The sequence below is a fragment of the Anser cygnoides genome, chromosome 15, assembly GCF_040182565.1.
Source record: "Anser cygnoides isolate HZ-2024a breed goose chromosome 15, Taihu_goose_T2T_genome, whole genome shotgun sequence".
NCBI lineage: Eukaryota > Metazoa > Chordata > Aves > Anseriformes > Anatidae > Anser > Anser cygnoides.
Genome location: NC_089887.1, coordinates 9,549,410 through 9,574,789, shown reverse-complemented (window position 1 = coordinate 9,574,789; position 25,380 = coordinate 9,549,410). Strand labels below are relative to the sequence as shown.

Sequence of the window (25,380 nt, the reverse complement as noted above, 5' to 3'; positions counted from 1 at the left end):
TAATATCACAAATGTAAAAGTTTATTTTCAAAATGATTCTCCAGAGCTGACTAAGAAGCAAAATACGGTTTTAGAGAGGTACAGAAAAGGAAATTGTTTCCAAGCTGAAAATGGAATTTATTTTCTGGCACAATGGTATTGATTTTTTTTTTTAAACAAAAATCTCCTGAGAGATGAAAAAGGCACTGCTGGTAACACTTGTCTGACATAAAAATACTTTAGTTAAAACATATTGGCATAAAAATTTAATTCATTTTTTCAACATTTCAGGACTTCCCATTTCCTGAGCCTGCAGTCACGTTTGTGAAGTTCAGATGTTCTCCAGATCAAGCCATTATGGAGAAATGTGTTTTTTTCTGATCGTAATAATTAGTGATGAAAAGATAACTGAAATCCCTGGGATTTTGGAGGGCAGCTTCTGTCAGCACAGTCTTCTCTTTGTTCAACTGTAAGTACTCTGCAATACATGGTTAAGTGGTCCAGAAAAACTAATTTGGGAATTAGCTGGAACTTTACCGGGTGGATTGTAATGGGATGTAAAACTTTTAAAATGCACTGAGATTGAGAGTTGTGGGAATAAATAACAGAGACTCATCAGGGGTTGCTGGAGATATGCAGGCACAATTCAAAAATAAAAAAGAGAAGATACAAAAAAATGGAAAAAAAATGGAAAAAGGGTCTCAGAACACTTAGGACTGAAAGAAGGCTGGTGGCTTAGGAGCAGAAGATTTTGAAAATTTGCAGACAGCTAGGAATACTGAAGCAGAGACCCTGAAAAGAAACAGGCTGGAGAATGTAACACTAGAACAAAATGTTAAGAAAATCCCAGATTAGAGAACGATACTGAAGTCAAAAGACTGAAAACATGGAAAGTCTTTGGGTTTCTTTAATCACTTGAAGGTGGTTATAATTTTGTACATGTGTACCACTTAATCAGTGTTGATGACTAAAATATAACTAAGATTTCCCTCATATAATTGCCCGTCACTTTAGCTGTAGCGTGAGGATTTATAGATTCTGTCAATTTTCATGTCAAACAATCCAAGGTATAAGCCCGATCTGACAAGTAAGGTCATACTCCCTGGGGCGTGAATTCAGTAGGGCCTGTTGATGCGTGCCATGAATTTTAGCTGCTGTATAGCTAAAGACAAATGCATATACTTGAGCCATGTGTTTGTAAAACGCCCATGTAAGGCAAGAGGAACCTCTGAAAACGGGAGAATATCATCTGAGCAGGACATTTGCCTTACAACGTCTGTTAGCGTGATTTTAAGTACAGGGTAAGATTAAACACCTTGGGAAGAAACAAATCAATTTTGTGAAAGCCCGTGGCAGGAAACTTTAACAACCATCACCACAAACAAGCACTGCAGAGGCTCCCCTGATCCCAGTACTAGGAAGGCAGGGTTTGTTTCATCATCAGCTGTAGCCAAAGAGTCAGCTAAGTCAAGCTCTTGATCCCCCAAAAGATTAAGCCCGTGTGTCTACCCACTAGCACCACGGTTGAGTGTCACTTCTGTGGCATATTGGCCACCTTAGAAATTGTGGCTCTGACAGACAACGTAACATAGAGTGCCAGACAATACTTCCAACTTCCTTCTTATCTGAATTCATCCACCCACTTTCAATTGTTGAATTGTGCAGCAGTTTCATGTGCATACATACTGCCAGTAATACCTCAGACTTACCTTTTTTCCAAATTATTTTTTGTAGAAATAGTGAAGTAAATGTTCTTAAAATTATTCTAAATCGAAACCCCAAACCACTGTGTTAGTGGCTGTAGGAAAGTTGCATTCCTGTGTAGGCTGTTTTCAAAAGTGCCTGGTGCTGTATTGCCCACCTGAGACATTGTTCTGGCTGGATTCAGCAGGATGGGATTTTGGTGCCTTTTAAAAATGCAGACCCCTTAGGGGCTTCTAAAATCAAGCACTGTGGATTCTACATGGCTAAACATATTTTCTTTTAGTTTTGTGTCTTCATAGGGGAATTGTAGGGAAGCTGAGAACTCTCAGCACACTGTGACACAATGAGGTTATTGCAAAGGGCATCAAAATAGCATGCAACGTGAAAGCACAAAGGATCCTTAATGGATCCCTTTGAAAGCAACATGTACTCAAAAGATAGTTTTAACACCAAAAGTTGACAAGTAATATCATTCTGGCATCTCATTAAACCATATTTTCTGCCTTGGGAACTCTGCAGGTAATAGGACACAAATCTTATAGCTAGCCTTGATCTAGAAATGTTAGTTTTTCCACTTTCTCCCTTTAAAATGTACCCTTAAACGAACAGCATTGGTAGTATTGCAAACATCAGTATATCTGTTTCAACCCTGGCATAAAAAATGTCTTTTTGCTTGTTTTTAATGCACAGTGCAGTCATTGCGACAGTTTTTATGAGCTATTGGATTTTACCTAGCACCGTCTGTCATTATTTGCAGTGTTGATTATTAATTTACTCCTAAAGTGATCTCAGATAAAGAGCAAGAATGATCCTCTCAGACAACCGTTACCATGCAATATTTTAATTGTGCAGTTGGGTTTTATTGGATTTTTGCTTTGTAGCTAGGTGCACAGATAGGTACATCATACAAGGGATGTACTTCACGTAACTTTCCTTTTTTGAGGAAGGTTGCTGAGAAAGCACGTTGCAACAACCATGTGGGTCTCTTTGAGGACTTCAAAAGAAATCCATGGAAATCCATTTTCCAACCATCTCTACCCCCACATTTCTGCCTCCGTCACTCTGCCCAGAGCCAGTGTTGTGAGGGTAGGAGGTGGCTCACATCCTCTCTGGTACCTGCCAAGCGCCCTCCATCTCACCCACAGCGCTGCACGTCAGCACCAGTTTGAGGAGAGCAAGGCGCACATGCACTTCCCGAGGCAGTGCTGCTTGTGTTGAACTCATCTGACATTTTCCTGTGTTCATTTCTGTTATTTTTTTTACAAATGGTGCCTCTTTCAGCCCATAAAAACTTTCACTCAAGTTTTTCCAAAGATTAGCACTCCCAGCAAGCTGTAGAACTGTCAGTTCCTATTATTGCACTCCTGATCTTCATTTTCTAGACTTCATTGCGATAACAATGTCAATAGTGAATCATCATGTGTGCACTCAATCGAGCACTTCATGTTTGAAGTGAAAGCCAGAAGGCAGCTGTATGTGTTGCAAGAGGAAAGCAGTGCTTCTGGGCTTTGTATTTTCTCACCAGACTCCAAGGGCTGAAAGGCAGCACTTCAAATGAGTTATCATGCAAGTGGCATAGCAGTGATGGTCAAATAATCTTACTCTAATATTCAGTCATTAGTGGTCAATAACTGTCACCTCATTTAGCTGTTGTTGGTTGCACATCACTGGTTTATTCTTATGAATTCTGATGGATTTTTTATGCTAGATAGGCTAATCCATCTTCCCAGCTGAAAAACATGAAGGTAGGTGCAAGAGTCCCCAAAGCAAGAAGAATTACTGGGAAAAAATTACAGAAGTGTAAATCAAAAAAGTAATATTGAACTTTAGAAGACAGCATACAATAATATGACACTTTATTCCACTGCTGCCTGAGGTTTATATATACTACTGTCACTTTCTTACAGTTCTCCACCACTAGTAATTTTCTTTCAATCTAATTTTTATTTCCCAAGGGTTTGCCAAGGTTAAAAGTGCTAGAAAACCAATGACTATTCACTTGCCAAAGGACAATAAATTAAATTAACCGTTGTTGGTAGCCAAGTCAGGTCAGAACTATTTATATGTAAATAGGCAAAAAACCCTGATGGCACAGTGTATGATTATTAGCAGCTCATTGCAGACTCTGTTTTTCCAGTGTCTTTAATTTTCAATACAATGTGTTTCCTCTCAGCTCTGCCTGCTGCCTGCAAGAAAAATATTTGAATTTCTGCTTTCATGGTGTCTTGTTATTAGTGGCCTTCCTATGCATTAGAAAGCTAATTATTCAAGGTCAAACTTGATGGGATCTTTTAGTAACTTATTTTATTTTAATTATCTTGTCATAACCACTGTAGTAGCGATTTCCAATGGATGGTGCTAATGCGGGTAGGATTAATACAGGCCGCATTGTTCTGCTGTTGTCCAGGAAATGAGTGCTACTGCCACTGGTATTTATTAGCCACGGCTGTGTGCTCAGGTCGTACCCCTCACTAACCTTCTCCCACATCCCATTCTGGGGACTAGGTATTAACAATCCATCTTGTAGCATCGCCTTTGTATGCCATGCCATTTTCTCACAAGGCCCTTTGGACTTCAGGCGTAGTATGAACCCTTCATTCTCTCTTGGATCCCAAAGACAGCAGCTGGAATTGTACCACATCAAACTTCAAGCATCAGTGTCCTGGGGATTACTGATGCCTCCTCGGTGCCTGTAGTGCAGTCCCAAGGAATCAGTCACATCCATACAGCCTGCATGGGGCAGTGTGGGAGCTTTGCTTGGGTGTGAAAAGCAATAACAGCTTCTGAGGAAGGAGAAGGAACCAAGGCCGTGTTCTTCTACCTTTACCATTTATCTCAACCTCTTCCTAAAGCACAGGGCAGTACCTGGCCATCGGTCCTGATGCTAACAGTGAAATTGGTGCCTTCAGGTGCTCAGTGATGATTTACAGACAGAGTGATGAGCATGGTGGTGATTTGCAGCTGGGGGTCCCTACTTCAGCATGTAGCTGGAGAAAAAACTGTTCTAATAACGTGTATTGAGGTTCTTTCTTGAAGTGCGTGTACACATTGTGTGTGCACTGAGACTTGTCTGCATCCTTTTTGCCTATAATTACTATGGAATTAATTAGAGCTGGGGTTTATAAGGCTTTTGCATTGCAGCTCTTTACTGAGAGTAGGGCACAACTTTTTGTGAGGTGTGATGGTCACTCCCGCTCCAGTCCCAAAGGACTGCTATTATTTTAATGGAAAGAAGAATGCAAAGCCTGGTGCAGAAGAGAATCAGCACAGCTCCTGCTGAGAGCAGCAGTGGCATGCATGCCATCGCAGTGCTGTCACACAGCCCTAGGAGTGGACGAGGCAGTGAGCTCTGCAGAGGTGCCTCCCGTCTGTGCTCTGTAGCTTCTAGCTTTAAACAATTACTGAAAGAAGGATTATTATGTGGAATTCTGCAATTACTGTCCTGGAATGATACAGATTAAATAACAAAGTGCTTTTTTAATTAAGACCTTAGGCCACAGGCCAATTTTTCTTTTTCCAAGCGGTATTAAATTAGCAGGTAATTGAGATGCTGGGTGTTGGGCATTTGCAGGTTGGACTGCTTCATCAGTTTAAGCTGCTTGTGTAAAGAGTGGTGAAGGTGAACAGTTAAACACTATTTGCACGTGTAGACCAGTTCTGAAGCACCGCTAAGGTACGTGGTCAGCCATTTTGGAAGTCTCACAGGTTGCATATATTATGTGTTGCCCAAGTAAGTTTAAAAGTATGGCACTAACATATTCCCTAGGTAAAGGGACCCAGACTAACGGATCTGGACATGCTGAATACTAGTGCCAAGAACTAGCTTGCTCTCTGAGTATTTATATATTTATATGCTCCACAGGTTCATTATCTTTTTTATGCCCCTAAATAATTCTTTTATCGTATTTCAGAAGGGCTTGTTACGTGTCTTGATGGGGAAAAAGGATATAGTGAGGTATCACATACACAGGGGGACATTGAGAGAAGTGGAAAGGGAGTGTGAGGCTTAACTATTTCCCTGTGTATTTGATCATGGCAGTGGGAATCTCTACCTGAGTAAACATGTACAGACTATCCACATGCGTGTGCTGATCTGAGCAAATAATACTTACATGAAACCTTAAGACAGTAAGTGGGGATTCTACCATGTGATATATAATGTGATTTTTTTTTCCCAGTAAAACTAGGGATTTGGCCAGTTGTCTCAGTGCAACGGTATTCAGCAATCTACTTTCTTGTTAGTTCCTGACAAACATATGTATATACTCACTTCTTGCAAATTTGTTAGAACACTATATTCTTAAGAGAAAAATTCAGTGTCTAGAACTCGCCCATTTCCAGAATTAAATAGATTTATAGAGAATGTATGCTTCTTTCCAGATGGTTGGCTCTGCTGTCATTTCACACAAAATCTTTTCTGTACATTAACATTAAAAAATTGCTCTATTTTTCTTCGTGACATTAAAAAATAGATTTTAATGAATATAACAAAAATTCAGCATGATTTTCAAAACGTAAATTTGCCTATTCTACTGTAATGTGTGTTTTAGAAGTATATTCAATGGTACAAATACAAATTTGATAAGCAATTTTGAAAAGATTCCGAATAGTTATACTGTATTTTGATCTGACAGGTGTATTTTCTTTACCACTGAATCATTTTAATGATTGGCTTATTCAGTGTCAAGGATATTAAAGTATCAGAAAATTGTACCTATCAGAACTATTAGAAAAAGTACCAAATATTTAGAAAAATACCTAATTACAGACCTACCAGATTTGAATAGACACCATTACATGACAATCCCAACATCAATAAAAATAACTCACCTAAAACCAGAAACTGCAACTATAAAATATTCATTATTCTGTCATTAAAAGAGAGTTAAATATGTCTCTGATGAAAACTGTTAAATTGTTTTGTTCGTTTGAATAGGAAAAGATTGTTCACTGGCAGCCCTATGGGCAAATTCACACAGAAATTGTTTAAACGTTACATCAATATGATTTAATTATGGTTAAGCATGCCCCAAATAAGTAAATGAGACAGAGAAATAGTGGCACAAGCACATCCTTGTATTCTGTTCTGCCACTGTGTGTTATTTAACACAGAAACGTGGAGATTTGTGCAAATTAAAAGGAGTAGTTTGGGAAGCATGGGCTTTGCAAGATAGGCCTGTCTCTTTGTAGTGCTGATCTCTTTCAAACACCGTCCTTCCCAGGGCACCTCCCAGGATCTCTCCTTGTAGACACATGCATGTTTTGCTTGATGCAGTTGCAGGAGAAAATAAAATGGTTGAATTTATTACTGTTCCCATTGAACAGCTAGCTCTGTAACCATATAGCTAAATACTGACCTTTTAATTTGTTCTCAACCTCATTCAACTTGTGTCTGATTTAAGATTGCACTTCAGTACTTAAATGGGTTTAATTAGCTCATCCTGCAGCTTATTAAGACCTTCCTGAAGGCAACTGGGCAAGTGGTAGGGGTTTCTTCTCATAGGCAGCTTGCATGTGGCAGCAGGTTGTGGAGCTACAAGTGCAGGTTGTGTTTAAGAAGGTTTTTAACAGGTTGGCATTTAGCCTGGCGACTACTCCTTTTTCCTGAGGCTTTACCAGACAAACTGACTGGTGGCTTTAAGTCATTTCAGTTGTTCTGGCCAACAATCTGCTGCATATAGGTAAGCAATAGCAAATATGATGCAAAGAAATCATTAATTACGTCTGCATAGAGTTTGGTGTCACTGCATTGTGAAATGCCCATATACAGGGGATTTACCCCAAGTGATGTAGCAGAACAGAGATGTCAGGTCTCATTCCTAATTTGTAGAGGGGTATTGACTGAGTATTAGTCCCTAGTAATTCAACTTGTATGAGACTAGTTCCCTTAAGCCATTACAGCTTTAGGTATTTACAAGCGCATCGGGACACTTGCAGCATCATAACGCTATTACCAGTGCCAATATAACGTGCCTTTCAACACTGTTAGGTCTGGCTGCTTACAGTCAATGACATTTCCATTAAAACACATGGCAGTCTGCATGCTAATACTTGGAAAAGCCTGTGTGTACATAGCAGGCATTGATTTCACATAAAGTGTCCTTCAGTTCAGCATACCCTGAGGTTAAAATTGCAACACAATGAATACAGCTATAAAACAGGTTCTTTAATGTATTCTGGTTCTATAAAATAGGTGTATTTTCTTTCTAAATTCTGTTTGGCTAACCAGCCATCAGACTGTCCCATGAAATTTACTATGTGAGGTACCAATATAATTTTATCACATAAAACTTATATCTAGGTTACACGGAAGTTATGGCTAAAAAAAAACATGCACAAAAACTAATTAGCAGTAAATATGTCTTAGGCATTTAATTCATCAATCACAAATGAGACTAGATGAAAATGAACTATATTGTCTTGGGAAGAAAATGATCTTGGGAAGAATTCTCCTTAGATATTTTTCTTTCAAAGCGTCTTTGGGTTTCCCAATGCACATCTTGGTAGCAAAGACTTGCAGGTCTTGTTTTGCCAGAGTTGTATCGTGCTGTGCATCAGTTGTGCAAGGCACATATATAAAGAGAGCAGCAATAGAATAATTCTAGTTGGAAGAGCAACAATTAAATTATTATTACAATGGCTAGCGATTATTGTCCTTATGATAATTGTCTGTGCTATTGCTGCAGGACAACAAGTGGCCTTCAGAAGTTTTACAAATCCACCTAGAGGAAAATGTTTTCTCATTTTGCTGTGTCACTGCTCACACATACAGATCTCCTCCTGTGAGGTGCAGTAAAATGCATGGATTACAGAGGTTACACGTCTCTTTTCTGTAAAACATACAGTTGACAGAGTCATAATAATGAATAAGAAAAATTGCCCTTGTCTGTGTGTTCCCTTGCTAATATTATGAAATCATTTGTGATCATGGGATAATTAGCAGATTTTTGCCTAAAGAATTGCTTTGAAAGGGAGACCGTAGACTGAAAATTCCCTTAGATGTTGTTAAGCAGGAAGATGAATGATTGAAAAACACTTACAAACACAGAGCCAAGAAAGCATGTTTAAGTGACTGCATTTCTTCAGTTATTTAACAGGGAAGTGTGCAGAACGAAGGCTTAGGGCAAGGAAAGGGTCCATGAACTCTAGTAAAGACCTCCCTCATCAGAGGTCAGCAGACACCTTCAGGGACATTTGGAGAATTCTGGCTTTATAAATTGAACCTCGCTCCTCCTCAAAAGTCAGCTGGGATGGGATTATTACCTTGGGGTATGCCCAATCTGCTTGTTGTCCTATAGATAATTTAAGAAAGGGATCAACAGATGAGCATTTGACTGTGGTAGGGGGATTTCAAATGATGTTCAGCAGTGTTGGTGCAGGAGCCAGAGGTTTGTGCTAGAGAATCCTAAGAAAAGCTGTGATGTCAGCAGTAAGGTGTGTCCCGTGTGGATGACCCCACACACTGGCAAATAGGAGCTCCTCAGCCATCAGCAACACCATGCCAAGGAAGTGGAGAGAGACTGAGACTGAAAATAGTTGGTAGGGATCTGAGAAATGTGGCTCTTAGCTGGCTCTTCTTGCTGGTCTTGCAGTTCAGCTCCCTCCCTGTGAGCGTGCCGAGCTCCTAACAGACACCTTGTTAGCTGTTCCAAAAACACAGAAATGAAAGAGGAAGTTTTGTGTCTGAGAGAACTACTACACCTGATGTCTGAGGGCCAGCTTGGGTGTGCTCCCATGGGTGCCCAGGACATGGCAGCTGCATGAGTGCTGTTTGAAGGGGGGAGGGTGTTGTGCCCAAGGACACCTGCAGTTCTCTCCTGCAGCCTCAGGCTCTGTACTTACTGCGAATGCCAAGGCTCACCGAAGAGGACAAGTGCCAAACATAGGTTGTGCCAGGTTTAGATAAATATCTCCCAGAAATGCAAGTTATTCTGAGTGACCTGAAAACTCTACTTTGAATTGTTACACCTTTGGCACCTGCAGTTTTCCTTACCGGAGCAATTCAGTGTCATCTGCGCAAGGTTGCTGCGGTTTTGTTTTTCATTTCTGCTCTGTAGCTTTTGTATGGTTTCCCCATCTTGTTCTGAATGGAAGTCAATACCATGTAACAAGATGAATTTTCTGATGTTTTTTCCAGGTCATGGGGCCTGTGCAGCTCCCCAGTGAGCCAGGCAGCAGGCCGGGGATGCTATGGGGCCTGATGATGCCAGGGGAGCAGCAAGGAGCTCCTTGCAAGGTTGGAGGTTGCCTGAGGTGAGGGAAGGCAGGCAGAGAGTTTATTGCCAGGGAGCAGATTTCAGCTTTTAGTGCATTTTTCCAGCATTTTATTTCTGCTGTGGCATTGTGTTGCCTTAGATATGGATCAGCGAGGTGTCACAGTCAGAACGATGCTCCAAGAGCAAGTGGTTTGGTGCTGCAGCTCTGGAGAGGCTGAAAAATGTGCAGGAGGGCTCTGGTTCCAGCCCTAGGCTAACAGTGGCATGCAGGGCAAGCCTTCAGGCTCTGGTAGCAATACCACAGCCAGCGCCATGGGGTGTAATACCTGAACAAGCTTAAACCTTAAGCGTATCTGCAAAGACCAAACAGAGGCTTGGCTGCCTGCTTTGTTATTGTCACATTTAATGTGAGCTTAATTTTAGTTATTGATGGTACATCAGATGATACTTCCCTTTATGTGGAGCTTTAGCAACTTGCTCTGGCAAATGATGCAATATTCTTGTGCTTCTTTGTTTCTTCCTCCCCAAAATGAGATGCAGTTGTTCTAACAGCCTTTGGCAATTTGGAGAGGAACGTGCAGGTGTAGTTTGCTTTGCACATGTTCCTGCTGCGTGTAGGGGTTGTTTACTGCTCAGCCGAACAAATTGCCCAGCGTCCTTCTGCATGTCTCGAGCTGTTTAGCAGTGAAATCAGAAATTATGTCGCTAGGACTTTCGTTTCTCACTACGTGTGAACCCAAACAAATAGTTTGTGAAGGGTCAGTGCCCGCTGTTCCTGGAGAAGCTTAGAGGAAAATCCCTCCTGGCATTATTTCTGCAGAGATCTGTGTTGTTTACCCCTCTGATCGACATGAAGGACTTTCCTAAGTGCCCATGTATCTGCTAATAATCACTCTCTGTAATAGAACTCTGCAGATGGTTTTATTTTTTCCCATTTGTGATCTGATTTGATATACTTCGGAGTATATTTATCTTCCCATTACTACTGTTCCTTTTTATTTTTTAAGTGAACAAATGCCAGTGTTTGAGAAGTTTGAAACAAATAACTGATAGCACATTTCAGATCCAGAGCAGGAGCGCTGTCTGGTTACACAGGTTTGCACATAAATTGTGTACTTTTCCTTCTCTTCTGCACTCCTTTTGTTTCGAATAATTGGACCAGGTACCTTCTGTACTAATTATCCCAAATTCCCCTCCCCCCCCCTCCTATTGACCCAGACCTCCAGCAGTATCAAAGTGCCTTTCAGCTGTGTTGAGAAATGCAGTTAGTAGGTGCAAATACCACTGCCACAGGGCTGTGCTGACACTCAAATGCTCATCGTTGTGTAAGCTACAAGGCTTTTCAGGCTGTTGAGAGAGAAAAAGAAGCACTTTTAGGAAAACTATTGTTGCACAGAAGTACCAAGTGAGACAAGTTGCAGGGTGCCATGCTGGCAGGTGGGAGCAGAGCTGCAAAGGGGCGATGCTGCCTGCTCCCAAGGAGGGCTTTCTCCTGTCCTATGGCATTATATGCAAGCGCTGTTGTGTTAGGGGGGCTAGGAGGCAAAGAAGTACCTCTTGTCTGTAAAGTCGTCTTCCTTCAGTTTAGCTAGATTGTCATCTTCAGTTAACTGGAAGAAAGTGAGTGTTGTGGTGCTGCCAGCCTCAGCTCTCAGGGTGTAGGGTTGTAACTGTTAGATAGCAAAGGGGATGCACCGTGACATCAGTGCTTGGATCTTAATAAATAAAACCACATAAATATCTAAAATGCTGTAAAAGTCTCAACTTTTTTTTGTTGTTTTCCAGCATCCCCCGCTCTCAAATATGGTTGAAATAGCAGGAGGGTAGCAGGTGGGGGTGAACGTGCTGCTTCTGAAATACCAAGTTCCCATTCAGTTCCTTCGTTGTGACAAATGGCTTTTTCATTTAGTCATGAAAAAATATTCCATGTGTATAAGCTGGAAACTAGACCAGGGCACTGACAGGCTGAGGTAATTTAGAAGCTTTTTAGGGAAACTTTCAAATTTCTTAGGATTTGCTAAGTGTTTTTTTGTTTTTTTTTTTTTTAATGTGCCTTCTTCAAATTTATGTTAGCTTTCCGTGAAGAAATTGCTTGTGGAGAATGGGTGGACAGGCAGTTTAGAATAGCAGAGGTTCTTTCTCTAGTGAAACTATTTGAAAAATAGAGGTTATTTAGTGTGTTGTTTGCTAGGTTTTATATCTAAATCTATCTGCATATCACACGTACTCTGCAGATGTGAGCAGATGCTGAAAACAGTTCTTTATTTGTGGTAATGATTAATCTAAAGAGCTTTCTGTACTGGAACTGCAGAAAATAGAAGTACAACACTGTGTTGATTCAAAGTGATGATCTTAAACTACCGTATAAGCAATGTTCTTTGAAGGTTTCCCAGAAGTTAATCACATGCATGAGCGCAGTGGTGAATTCTTTTTTTTTTTGTATGATAGATGGACTATAGGTTTTGGCCTTGTAATATATTTGCTGGTTTCCAGCTATTAAATATTTATAGTAGTATTCTAGGAAATCTCCATTAAGACCACATGAAACCTTGAAGCGTATTGTAATCTACAACTTCGCTGAGCTTTTGTGACGAGGGGTGAAAGAGAGAGACGGTCTGCAAATACATATATATTTACCCAAGATAACAGAAGAGTTATTCTGGTTGAACAATGTTAAAAGAAAAAACAATTTTCTCTTTTTGGTTTTGTTCCTTCTCTGCAGTTGTTTTTTTTTTTTTTTTTTTTTGTTTTTTAACTGTTCCTAATAAATAGTAACCTACACCTTTTATCATGGTACCCTCTATTGAAAATATGGGTGTGTTATGCCAGGAACATGTAGTAAGGGACTGCTCACCTCAGGAGCTGACATTGTAAATAAAACGTAGATAGTGATGGCCATTTCTGTAAAATGCTGACACATTAAATGGCTTGCTTGAAGTCATACTTGCAGTCCATGACAAAATTGAAAACTGTTGTTTCTTGTAAGTACCTAGCTCAATTAACCAGGAAGACAGATTTTTGTTTCAACCACCATAAAAAGGAAAATTTGAAAACTTGTGATATAATGGATAGGTTCAGTTGGAAGGAACCTACAAAGACCATCGAGTCCAACTGCCTGATCATGTTAAAAGTTGACCAAATGTTAAAGCATATTACTGAGGGCATTATCCAAATGCCTCATGGCACTGACAGGCTTGGGGCACCAACCACCTTGCTAGGAAGGCTGTTCCAGTGTTTGACCGTCCTCATGGGAAACAAATTTTTCCTGATGTCCAGTCTGACCCTCTCCTGGTGCAGCTCTGTGCTGTTCCCTCATGTATTGTTTCCCCAAAGTATCTGGATCCCTCTGCAAGACTTCCTGTCCCTCCAGGTCAGCAGCACCTCAGAGTTTAGTATCATCAGCAAACTGTTTACCATGCATTGAACTATTCTATCAAGGTCATTGATAAAATTGTTGAACAGAACTGGCCCTAGGACTGAGCCCTGGAGAACACCCCTGGTGACCATCTGTCAGAAAGATGTACCCCACTCACTGCGACCCTTGAGCTCTGCTGCTGAGCCAGTTCATCACCCGACATAACGTGAACCTGTTCATCTCAAATGGACCCCGGAAGGGTGCTGTGAGGGACTCAGAGGCCTCTCTAAAATCCAGAAAGATTATATCCACTGCCTTCCTTGTAAATGCCTATGGAATAGCTCATTCCAGTGGGTGCCGAAGAGCAGACACCCACCACAACGTCTGCTTTGTTATCGGTCTCCTTAACCCTCAGCCAGAGGCTCTCTCCTGCAGCATCCCTGATGGCAAGGGCTGTGCATTCTTACCTATGACTACACCTCTATAACACCTGTGACTGCAGATCCTCTCAGGGGTTTCTCACCCCTGTTTCTTCACGGCTCAGGGCTCGATGCTGCACTTGCTACGAGGGCTCGGTTGACCTAACGTTGGAAGAGGGAACTTGCACAGATGCCTCTTCTTCTATGTTTTCCCATCCCTCATCTGCCCGCTGGGACTCCCGGCAGCCCCTTCCTGCAGCTTGGCCAGCAGGCCCAGCACCCAGCAGGCCCAGCAGCCCGCTTACCCGGGCACCTCCCGGTAAGCTCCAAAAACATGCAGTATAAAAGGTATGAGATAAATTCCCCAGCATGAAACTATGCAGTCCCAGATGGTTGTTGTGCTGAACCTGTCAGTAAATTCAGTGTGTCAGGTGATCCATCTGAGGTCCCCTGACATCCATAACCCCAATAATTGCTGCAGTAGCTCCAAGATAACGTCCAGGTTATATTGCTGTGGCAGCCAGCTTGTCCTCGTGTCGGTGTTGGAATTGGGCTGGCGGACAGGGTCTGTAGGAGCAGCCCCTTGCCACCTTTAAGGATTAAGTACTTGAAAACAATCTATGGGAGAAGTAAACACACAATATGAGAGCTGTGTGGTATGAATCTTTGCTTCAAAATAAACCAATAGAAATTCATTATTCTGATATGGAAATGGTGGGAATGATTAGACGAGGTCGGCGGCCCTGAAGGCTGAGCTGCCGTGTTCAGCCAGAGCAGACCCCTTGTTGAAAGCCGTATCGCGTACAGCGAGAAAAGCACAGGTGCTCCTTTGGAGATGAAGAGTTCTAGAGGGTCTGTGACATTTATTTTAGGGGAGGGACTGTAATAACACAAGGTAAGAACTAAGCAGGAGTAAAATAGAGTTAATAAGCAGATGGAAAAATATTGTGCTGCTTAATTAGGATGGGAATGATTTGGATCTGTGAAATTTCATAATTAAACTCTTGCTGTGGGGGGGATTTAAAGGTCCCCCACATCTTTGAAAATATTGTATAGAGGATAAAAGTTCTCTCACGTTTATAAGAATACTTCAAAAATAAGATGAGGAGGTGCTATTTTCTCTCTTCTTTTTGAAAAAGAAATACAATTCTGCCCTGGGGTGCTTCTGCTAGACCTGAGAATGGCGTGAAAGGAACGTCAATGACACAGGCTTTATTCTTAATTTCCAAGCAGGAACGTTTGTTCTCAGAGACTTACCAGGAGCAATTTGCCTGTATGACCAAGGTCATTTCTTCAAGGGGTGGAAAACAACTCTTTAATCTCTCACTCATATACCTGGAATATTAACAAGAATAAGAAGTAGCACCTTGTTCGGGTCCTCTATTTCCCTTAACATGTTTATTAGAGCGGAGACCAAGGCCTGGCTTTTCTGTTCAGCTCTTCTCATTGTCGGTTTCTGCCGCCGACGCTGCTGTTCCTCTCTCCTTCCAAACAGCAGCATTTGGTTTCCTTCGTTTGAGGCCACTTTGACCTTTTAAGCTTGCCATACAAAACACTTGAGGCTTTTATTCCGCCTGTATGGATCCTTAATCGTGCAATGTGTTATGCAGTTTATGTATTAAAATTTAGATTAGGAAATGAATATATTTTGCTACTTTATTTCAGCTATCATTAAGCTTTAATTTTACTTTCTGCTGTCTTGCTTTGGTTGATTTACCCTTCCAAACAGTTTCTTCAGCTCTTAAAGCTCATTTAAAGTCTGATGATTTTTTTTTTTTTTTCGAAAAAGAAATATTAATGTGTCCTAAACTGTGGTATTTATGTATGAATGTCACGATCATACCAGTAATGTGGGAATATATTGGTCAGCAAGAAGTTTGCGCTTAAGCTAAGGGCTACAGCTTTGTTTCCTTTTTTGCTCTGTTTTCCAAGTGGAACATGCTAACTAGCTCCTGGCTCAGTGTGAAATGTGTACACGTGGCGTTGGACATTAAAGCTGGGTGAATTACCTGTGGTAAAAGACTTATTCATTTGCTCTAGGGGGAAACTAAGAGTCAGAAGAAATGTGGAAAGATGGTGAAATTTCTAATAATAAAAAAGACAGGTCCTGTTTCTAGGCATGTGTTTCTTGTTGAGGAATAAATTCAATGTCTGCTATAATCTAATACACTTTATCTATGTGATTCCACTTGAAAAATAAAAGGCAGTTACAGATCAACAGGCAGGAACTGTGGGCACAAGAACTTCATTAGAAAGGGGAAACTTGGAACCTTTTCTTTACTGGTGTGTGTAAACAAGGATAAGCAGAGCAGTTGTCTGAATAAGATAAGCACCCATAAGATGTTCTTGACTAAAAGTTAATAATCCTTTCCCTAATCTAATAGGAAACCCAGGAAATTTGTAAATTATAAAGTTGCCTGGGTGGCATAAAAATAGGAGGAGATCTGGGAATGGAAAAGTGTAATACAGAAATATCGAGATGGAAAACACAACAAATGCGGATTTTTTTCAGAAGTCCTTTTTGTCCTTAAAAAGGCAAGAAGTCAGCTACTTCTGTGCAGAAAGGAAGTGGAGAGGGCTCACAGACTTAGAAATAGCTTTCTGCTTTTTCTTTGTGCGCGTCTGTCCAGCTGTAATTACCCACCCTCCTTTTCCTCCCGTTACACGCTTTGTAATGTTTAGCACCAACCCAAGAAGCAGCGTATTCCTGTGTGACAAGATTTAATTAAACTTCGAGTGAAATAATTAGTGAGGGTATCTTGAAAGGCTGTTTAAAATCAGTGCAGCACCGAGGACTAAATAGAGTTAACACTGTCACCAAAGATCAAAGTGGCCGAGGAACGTGCCGGCAGCCGTAACCCCAGCTACGGGCTGAGGAAGAAACGTGCTGAAGCAGCTGTGATATCCTGCCTCTCGGGTCCTATCTGCAAATTGATTTGACATGGAAAATTTCCCTCAGGAAGCTTAAAAAATGGTGAATTTCCATTAATTACATAGTGCAGAATGTTCTTTCTGTCATTTATAACCCATTAGGAAATTTTTGGGGGGTGTTTGTCTCTGCCTCCCGTTATTGATGTTTTCTGCGTTGCCGACGGAGATGGGCTGCCGGTTGGTCTGGTGGCTGTTTCCCCTTGTGCCACGTAGCTGGAGGCACAGAAGAGGGTGAGTGTGGAGATTGTCATAGGAGTGGAGGAGAGTTCAGTGCCTAAAGCATGGGGGCTCCCCAGGCATGCCATAAACCCCAGCCCACAGGCACGTTTTTGCGTATCTCCAGTCTCAGGAGACCAAGGCAGAGACTTCTCCCTGCGATGCATACTCTGCCATTTACTTCAAGTAGGATGCTCTTAGCCCTTTGCAGAGAAGCAGTTTGTACTGAGAACCAAATCCTAGCGCTGCCTGGGGTCTGTTCCTACCTAAATGTCATCAGCGGCTTATTTCTGCAGGCGCTGGATCAAGGTGCTGTACTCAGTGACACAGCCTGCAATGCCATTATCTCTCTAGCAGTCTTCAGGCATCTGAATATGGGGTTGGCTTCTGGGGTTCGTGGCTTTATGACAGTGCCTAATCTGTAAGCTCAGCAGGATTTCAAACTGGCCTTTTATACGTTTGCTAGGACTCTTCAGAGCTATGGCATTATGTGTGGACAGCAGGAGTTGGGCAAAAGCCACAGCCTCGGCGCCTGAGGTGACGGTGAGATGTGGTTGGTGAGGGAGGACTTCCCTCCCCTCCAGGTGGGAAAACCTGGCTGCCTGTGCAGCCCCATGGAAACTGCCTGTTGTACTCATGTGTGGGGAGGAGGCTGGGACATTCATGACGTTTCTGTAGTATTTATAACTGGACTCTGCTGATTCACATCGCCTGAAGCTAAGGGCTGCACGTCTGGGTAGAAACCTGGTGAAAGTATCACGAGCTGCAATGCAGGGAAGGGATTTGGTGGGTACGTGCCATGCGTTCCAGGTTTGTCATCTCTTTTGAGCTGTGCTGTGCTTGGGATGAACTGTGAAGATCTGAATAATTTATTCAGAAAGTTATGCTAACTCTGTATGGCACAGAAACCCTGGAGGCTAGTAAATAATTAATAAAAACATTTTTTTTTCTGCAGCCCTGTCCTTGTTTGAGTCACTCAAGTCTTGCTGAATATGTTGAGCAGTCAGATGCAATATTCTGGGCCTGCAGTGCCACGGTCCCTTCGGTGTTTCTGTTCTGAAGAAAAGTAACTCCTCTACAGGTCTCTAAGAATTTCACCTAAATAATTAAAATCAAGAACAACAGAGTATGTTTGTGATATGTCGATATATACCTACACATTCACACAGGTACATATGAATAAAATAAAACTGAAGCCAACCTGTCAGCAGCAAGCAAGAGAGCTGGCACCGAGCAGGGTGAAGTGTGGTCCGAGCAGGCGTGATGCCGAAGTGCAGCAGTCTGGTAACAGGTCCTTCCCCAGCAAATCAGCACCGCCAGGGCCAGGCAGCGTTGGAAAGCAGCTAAAAAGCTGATGTTGTTCTTTAATTTTGAAGCAGGGATTCAACTGCAAAAATTTAGGCCTGCCTGCAGCAGGGAGGGAACTTCTTCCTGAGCACAGCGATGTCTCTTCGTGTGGGGGATTTAGATTATTTTTACACTTAGTCATTATTTTATTGTCCGATTCATTTGCAGTCTTATCAATGGGAAGGAAAATAAGCCCCTTGAAACTATTTGGCCCGGTTCACTTTTCATCAAAATGAACATTCAAGAAGAAATTATGATATTGTTTGATTTCTTAATAGCCAAGACACTCTCGCAGATGTCTAATACATTGTCTTCTCACTTAGTGCTCTATGATTTGTAGTAGCTATTGTGCACTTGAAGTTTTTTTTCCTCTGTGAGTCCAAAGTGCTTTGCAATTACTGGTGTGGTTTTTTGTTTGTTTGTTTGTTTGTTTTTTCTGGGGCTACTGCTGAACTGTTTAGGCGTAGGATCTGGAATGAGTCTTCTGACAGCAAGAATAAGGGTGGAGACTTGAGATTTACAGGGTAATGAAAATGACATCTGCTTACATGATGGAGGGAAGGGCTTTAAAGAAAATTCTGATTTTTGTTCTCTTACCTGTAATTTGGTAAACATGGTGGGGGAATGTTGCAATCACCTTAGCAATCATACTGAATTGGTATAAGGATACCCATGGTGTAGCTGCTCTTTCATTAGGATTTATGCGTGTAACAAAAACATTTTCCTAAATGCGATAATTAAACGAGTGTCTCTGTCATAGCAGGCTCTGAATAACGATGACGTCCTGGGAGGTAATCATCGCTCCAGCAACCACAATCATAATCTGCAGAGAATGAAAATACACTTAACCAGCAAACCATGCTGCTCTCGGTAAATCAGCAAGGCACACAGGCATTTCATCAGGCTGGATGAATAACCAAATATTTACAGTGAGCTTGGCCCTCCAGTGATGAGGGCTGAGGAGTGAGGAGTTAGGGGACAGTGCCTGGGCAGTGTCTGCAGTGAGCTCCGGCCTCCTGGGCGGTGCTGCTCTGCTGCTGCTCCGTGTAGTGTCCCCTTGAAAGGGATATTTTTGTTTAAGGAATATTTGTAGGGGAGTTGCAGCTGTATGTGGAAGGCCTTGAGGTGCAGGACCTGTGGTAAAGCACGCACGGCGGTTTGAACGGAGCTGAACACGGAGTGCTGGGCCGGAGCACCAAGCCCACCCCGCTTGCTGCAGCTGGTTGTGCCTGCAAATTTCTGAGCTGAGTGGCTCTGTTATATAGCTGGTATAGTACATATGGTGTCGGTGTAAGAGAAAGCTGGTATATCTAATGCAGGAAAGGAACGGTAGGAGCTGTGCAGGACAGAAAGACACAGTTTTCTGGAGTGACTGTGACAATGCAACCTATTCCCAAGAAGTTCCTAGTAACTTTGGAAATGAGAGTGGAAGTTGAGGTCACTTGAAAAGGTCTTGAGAGATCCGCATGCATCCCAGACAGGGCTTGACTCCAGCACCACAAGCAAGGCCAGGAGCCGAGGCGGGATGCAGCAGAGCTGAGAGGCAGTGCTCGGTGTCCTGCCTGCTCCCCGGCGCCACCTCCGCCTGGTGGTACGCAGAGCTGTTTCGGTGAGCTGAGCTGGCAGGAAACTGATCCTCTCCTTCCCCAAATCCCAGGTGGTCATCTGGAAAAATCCTAGAGGGTGAACTTCTGGACAGATTGATTTGTGGCATTAATAATGGGTGAGTTCTAAAATCATCGGTGGCAGGAAGAAATTTGGCCTGACCCAGACAAGCAGGAGTGGGAACAGCAGGGAAAGAAACATTCAATAAACAAAGGGCAAAGCAGCAGGAAGGGGCTTAGCACCTGAGACGTGTTCTCTCTAGCAAATTTGAAATATCATATGTTTGAAGTATCCGTATCATAAATACCCAGGCATCTGAAGGTGTCTGTCAGTCTTTCAAGATGCTGAGGTTAAAACCCAGAAGAGAGGAAGGAAGCAGATGGCTTTTCATCCTGACTGAAAATGTAAAGACAAAGGCAGGACCAAGCCTATTACTGAATGCAAGAGTGAGCCTGTATACCTATATAAGAAACCCTGTCAAAGCTACAGGTGTTATCGTTATTTCTCTCAAATAGAAATGTCAACAAATTATAAATTAGTATTTAATAAATCATCAGCACCCTGGGAAGTGCTGGACACTTAAGCAGCTGTTTTTAAAGGGGTCAATACCCTGAGGCAAACAGCTCTGCCCAGGTAGGGGTAGGGGTGTAGGATTTAATGAGGGTCGAAGGGAAGGGGATTGATGGGATGAGGATGGAGGAGCTGTTTCTCCCACAAGAAGGATGAGCTCAAGTGCAAGAAGCAGGCCAGGTTTGTCTTTTTTTGCAGTGCCGTTACATGTACAGCTGTCAAATCTGGTTGAGAGGCTGTGGTGGGCAGTGAGTGAGCGCCAAAAATCAAGTGAGTTGAGCCCTAAGGCCATGCTGGATCCCCAGACCTTCCGTTCCTTCTAGGCAGTGCGAGCTCTGTACTAAATCTTGATTACAGAACGACTTTAAGTGATGGTTCATGATGTTTGTAACTGATAGATGATGTTGCTTCTGTAGTAATGAACAAGTCCTGGAAGTTTTGCTGTAAAGTGAGGAGTATCTACAGCAACTGTGTCCCAGATGGTGTTTTTTTTCCTTTTGCTGCTGGGATGGCTTGTGTCAGCGTATCTACAGGATTACTGGAGCAGGAGATCAGCAGAAATAAGTATGTGCCCCTAAAGTTCACTCTGGCTGAGTTGCTGAGGAGTTACGTTGTATTAGAGGGAATTATAAACTAGGAGGGTTTTCCCCTTTTGGCTGTAATTTTAAATTAACAATTACGGTTTTGATTTTATAAGCCGTCTGGTTGGATAAGCAATTAATGTGCATAAAATGAATGTGCAGTCATGCTGAGGAGACTGTCCTGTGTCATGGCATTATTGGAGAGGTGTGTAAGATCTACACTGCCGATGCTCAGAATGAAGCAGCTTTGGTCTTTTACACTTGGATTTACATAGCCACAGCTAGAAGTTTGATGTATTTATTTGTTTTTATTTTTTTCCTTTGGTTCATGCTGGATGTGGAAAAGCAAACCATGAGCTTATATGCATGTTTTCCCCATCTTAGTGCTGACATTGCACATTAAACATGAGTTAATGTACTGTCCTGCTGCCTCCAGCCTCCTGCCTTGGGTTGGCTCTGACGAACATAGAATTGTCGGGATGACTCAGCTGGCTGACATATAGCTTTTCATAACTTGATTATACTTTGATGTTTTAATGAATTCTTACAGAATATTGTCTTTCTTAAGATACTCCTATTTAATAAACTGGATAGAGTACAATTAGTAGGACTTGATTTTGATGACAGTTTACTAAGAGCATTTTATAGTTGTGTAGTAGTATCTATGGTGGTTATGTTACTGCTTTATCTGGGATATAGTTGGTGATGTGCAGTTTGTTACTAGCTGTGTTTCTCCAGAGAACTTTAAATTTGGCTGAGGCTCCATTTATTTTGCCACTTAAATGCTTTTCCCGAAACACTTGCTTGTCTGACAATTGTTCTAAGTCATATCTGTCATCTAGGGATCTTGGAGCATTTGAAGCTAGATCTCCCGCTGGTTTTTGGTTCTTGCTTTTTCATTTTTTTTTCTCTTTTGTTGCTATCAATACTGATTGTAGCATCTGCCAATTTGATTTCATAAGTACATCCCATAATACCTTATCTTAGTGTAAATGTAATGATTTGTTTCCTTTTTATGCTGCTAGAAGTTTACCTGTCTGGAATCACAGGCCTGATTAATGTTGTTTGTTAAGGTAAGGTTTTCATGACATAAAGCAGAGGCACTAAAAAATGCAAGAGCTTAGTAGCAGTGCTCCAGGCAAGAGATAATGGTGCACGTACTAGGCGAGGGGAAAATCCCACGAGGAATACACAGGCAGATCACGTCATCAAGTCAGAACCAGAACTCAACGATGCGCTTACAGCTTACAGACCTTCTGACAGGGACACGCTTGTGATTATGGCTCCAATTCACATCCAGTTTGCAAACCATTAAGGTCTGGGACAGACTGTGGGATGCCTAAAGGCAATGGGATGCAAAACAGAGTGACCTCTGACCATAATACATCAGTATTGGGGGTTTTTGCATGAAGTGGCCAGGTTGAGCATGTAATCCAGTGTATGTCTAAGCAGTCTGTGGCTGTTGAAAAGAGCCTGTGCATGTCAAAGATGAGTTGGTTCAGTTTTAAAGCAAAGAAGGTTGAGACATGAGCAGATAAAGATATGATCGGCTTTTACATGCTTTCTCCTCCTTTCAAAATGTTAGCCACAGGGAAAATGTAAATCTTGGTGGATAAGTTAAAGATGACTTGCGGCTGCTGTCAGTCACTCGGGCTGTGCTCCTGCAACAGCTGCTGCTCAAGAGAGCTTATTTGCTTTCTGTACCTCTTCACTTGCTCTCTAGCTGCTCTTCGAAGATTTTTCTGAACCATGTGCCATTGTGAGTGATGATTACGGATATGGAGGGGGGGGCAGAGTTGTTAGCAAGCACTGTTTCAGCAATCAATTCTTAAAAACAGTGATTTTTTAATTAATAAAGTATGTGTCAGTATAACTAATGGTCCAAAGACATGGAACAAGATGATTGGATTGCTGCATATCCGGTCATTTCCCTTTTTCTCCCCTCTAGCAGTCTTTAGAGTAAGACAAGAGGAGAGAATATCTGTGGGTAAAAAGCCCTGACAGTAAATATCCGTAGGCAAAAGTGAAAAAAAAAAAAAACACAACAAAAAGCAATTTAAATTTGATGCAATGGGAGTTTTTTGGTTTGCTTTAAAGGGCTTTGGAGGGGTTCATAATTCTGGGGGTTTGCACTGCCAAGTTCTCTCTCAGTTAATCTTCTGTCCTTTTAGATCAGAAAGAAGGAGGTCCATCCTAATGAAAAAAAATCTGCTTTTGTACTGCATGGAGAGGAGAACAAGCACACAAAATCCAGTGGCATAGGGCATCTAGAGACAGTTGGCATCTGGAAAATCCCATTTAGAGAGATGGGATACCTGTGTATCTAACTGTGATATAAAAAGAAAATGAGGGGTACGAAGGGACTGTGAGGGATAAGAAACTCTGGGTACAAGCAGTGTCATGTGAGAGGGAACATGCTGTCACAGACTTGGAGAAGGAGATGGGGATAGAAACGTGATATCTTATTTTTTTTGATTTCATGGAATAATTTGCATGAAATCCACAGGCTGTTCCTCATTTTCATTTACTATTTTATCCTTCCACAGCAATAGTACTTTTAGGAACGCTGAGGTTAGAGGATCCCACTTTCAGAATACAATGAATTAATAAAATAACAGTAACGGCAAGTGCCGTGCTGGACATGACTAACATTTGCCTGATATCACTGATAAACAGCCAGAAAGCTGTGTTTATGCCTGAAAAGTGATCTTTTGGCTTTTATGACTTTAAACCAAAAAAGAAAATCCTTTTTCCAGGACTCTGTGGAGGATGTAGCTGGGCACTGGAGGTCCAAACCCATATAGCGCAGTAAATCACATGAAATTGAAAAATGAGACTTTGTAAAAACTTCTTCTAAAGCAACCTGATTTTTTTCTGTTTGCCTCCTATGTGCTTCCAAGTTCTTCAATTGTTTAAATACTACCTTTAGAACAACAGTGCCATTCGCTTAGTAATTTGTCTTTTTATTCCTGATAATAAGCGCGTTGACTACAAAAATAGCCATTCTTCTTGTGATCATCAAACTCTAGCTGAATTTCAGACAAAGAATTTGGCAGATCTCCAGCTAAAATATTACACAGCAGCTCAAGAAGGCATTAGAGTTTGTTGCTCACACACTTTGTGTTTTTAAATCTCTGTATTGCTTCTGATGTGTTCAAAAATAATGAGCTATTGTTCCTCTAAAATACAACATGAAATATGTCTGAATTGAGTATTGCATTATTTTTGCATGAAAATATTTCTTCTGGAACACAAGGACTAAATACAATGCATGAAAGTTTTATGTGTTCTGCAGAGGCAGACCACCACCCATCCCAAAAGCGGTTTGCATTGTGCTTGTTTAACTTGGGCTTGGTCAAGATGCAGCCAAAGCCTTGTTCAATTTGGCAGGGAAGGTCTGGGTTTATACTTCAGCTTCTCTGGTTGTAGCTGGGCCTGAGCAGTGCTCATGTGGGTGTGTTACAGAGGATACAGTCCGAAGCTGAGAGATCCGTATTGCTTTTTTCAAAGTCAAAACCGGGCCACTGACTGGGTGGATGAAAAACTCCCAACTCATGGCCTCATTCCAAACTTGCTGTGCTCAAAGCAGTGAGCTCTTTTTACATAAATCATTTTTTTTGTAGAGCATATGGCCCTAATCAGCCAAGCTTGATCTGTCTTGTGGCTTCAGTGGGACTAGTCCTGTATTTAAGTGTTACTTGAGTGCTAGGTAGTCTGGAGGTCTGCGAATTGGAATTTTGGTCTTTTGTTTTCTGAGACAGATCTGGTTCCTATCTCTTTGAATGTTCCAGATTTCACTCCTGACTTAATCCATCAATCCTTTTTTTTTTTTTTTTCCCAGTTTATTCAATTAAAACTATATTCCATGTCATTTCAAAAAATTAAATGCAGCGGAACCCCAAAGATAAAGTTTTGCAAAGCTGTGCTGGGTGCAGTAATTGCCCTGACAAACCCAGGGAGCAAGACTGCAGGGCTAGCACCAGAACGGTGCCTGCTTGTTTTTAGAAAGCACTGGAAGATCCTCGTTTCTGAATGTAATTAACTGCAAAACGTAAATGTACCTGATTTCTGATCATAAGTCAATACTTAATTTATGGGATATTTTAAAGCTGCCCATTTGAAGGATTAGCGAGAGGAAGAAAGAAGCATTGTTCCTTTATCTTCAAGCTGCACGCAAACAGCGGCATCCAAGGAGCGTTTTTCGATAAGCTCAGTACGACTTATCTCCCAACTGAAATACACGTTCTTCCCTTTAAATACATCCCACGATTCAGATTACTTACAGCTGCTCCTTTTCTCCCCTTCTCAGTCTCCAGCTTCTTTTTGTTTTTAGCATGCACAGAAAGTGATTTGCTTCAAAATATGTATCTTTTCATAACATAAATTCAAGGAGAGGATGGGGAAAGACGTATATGCTTGGCTGAGCTAATGAGAAAATGACTCAGTCTGTGTGTCTA

The 25,380-nt window shown here is 41.7% G+C and overlaps 1 protein-coding gene across 1 annotated transcript in view; it reads left to right on the top strand.

The window, feature by feature from the left end:
• The window catches only part of LOC106033457 (uncharacterized), a 321,304-nt gene that overhangs the window by 169,051 nt on the left and 126,873 nt on the right, over positions 1-25,380 (top strand). Inside the window, exon 6 of the mRNA XM_066977945.1 lies at positions 271-448. Coding sequence (XP_066834046.1) covers positions 315-448 — 134 coding nt within the window. The 5' untranslated portion in view covers positions 271-314. The remainder of the gene's footprint in view (positions 1-270; positions 449-25,380) is intronic.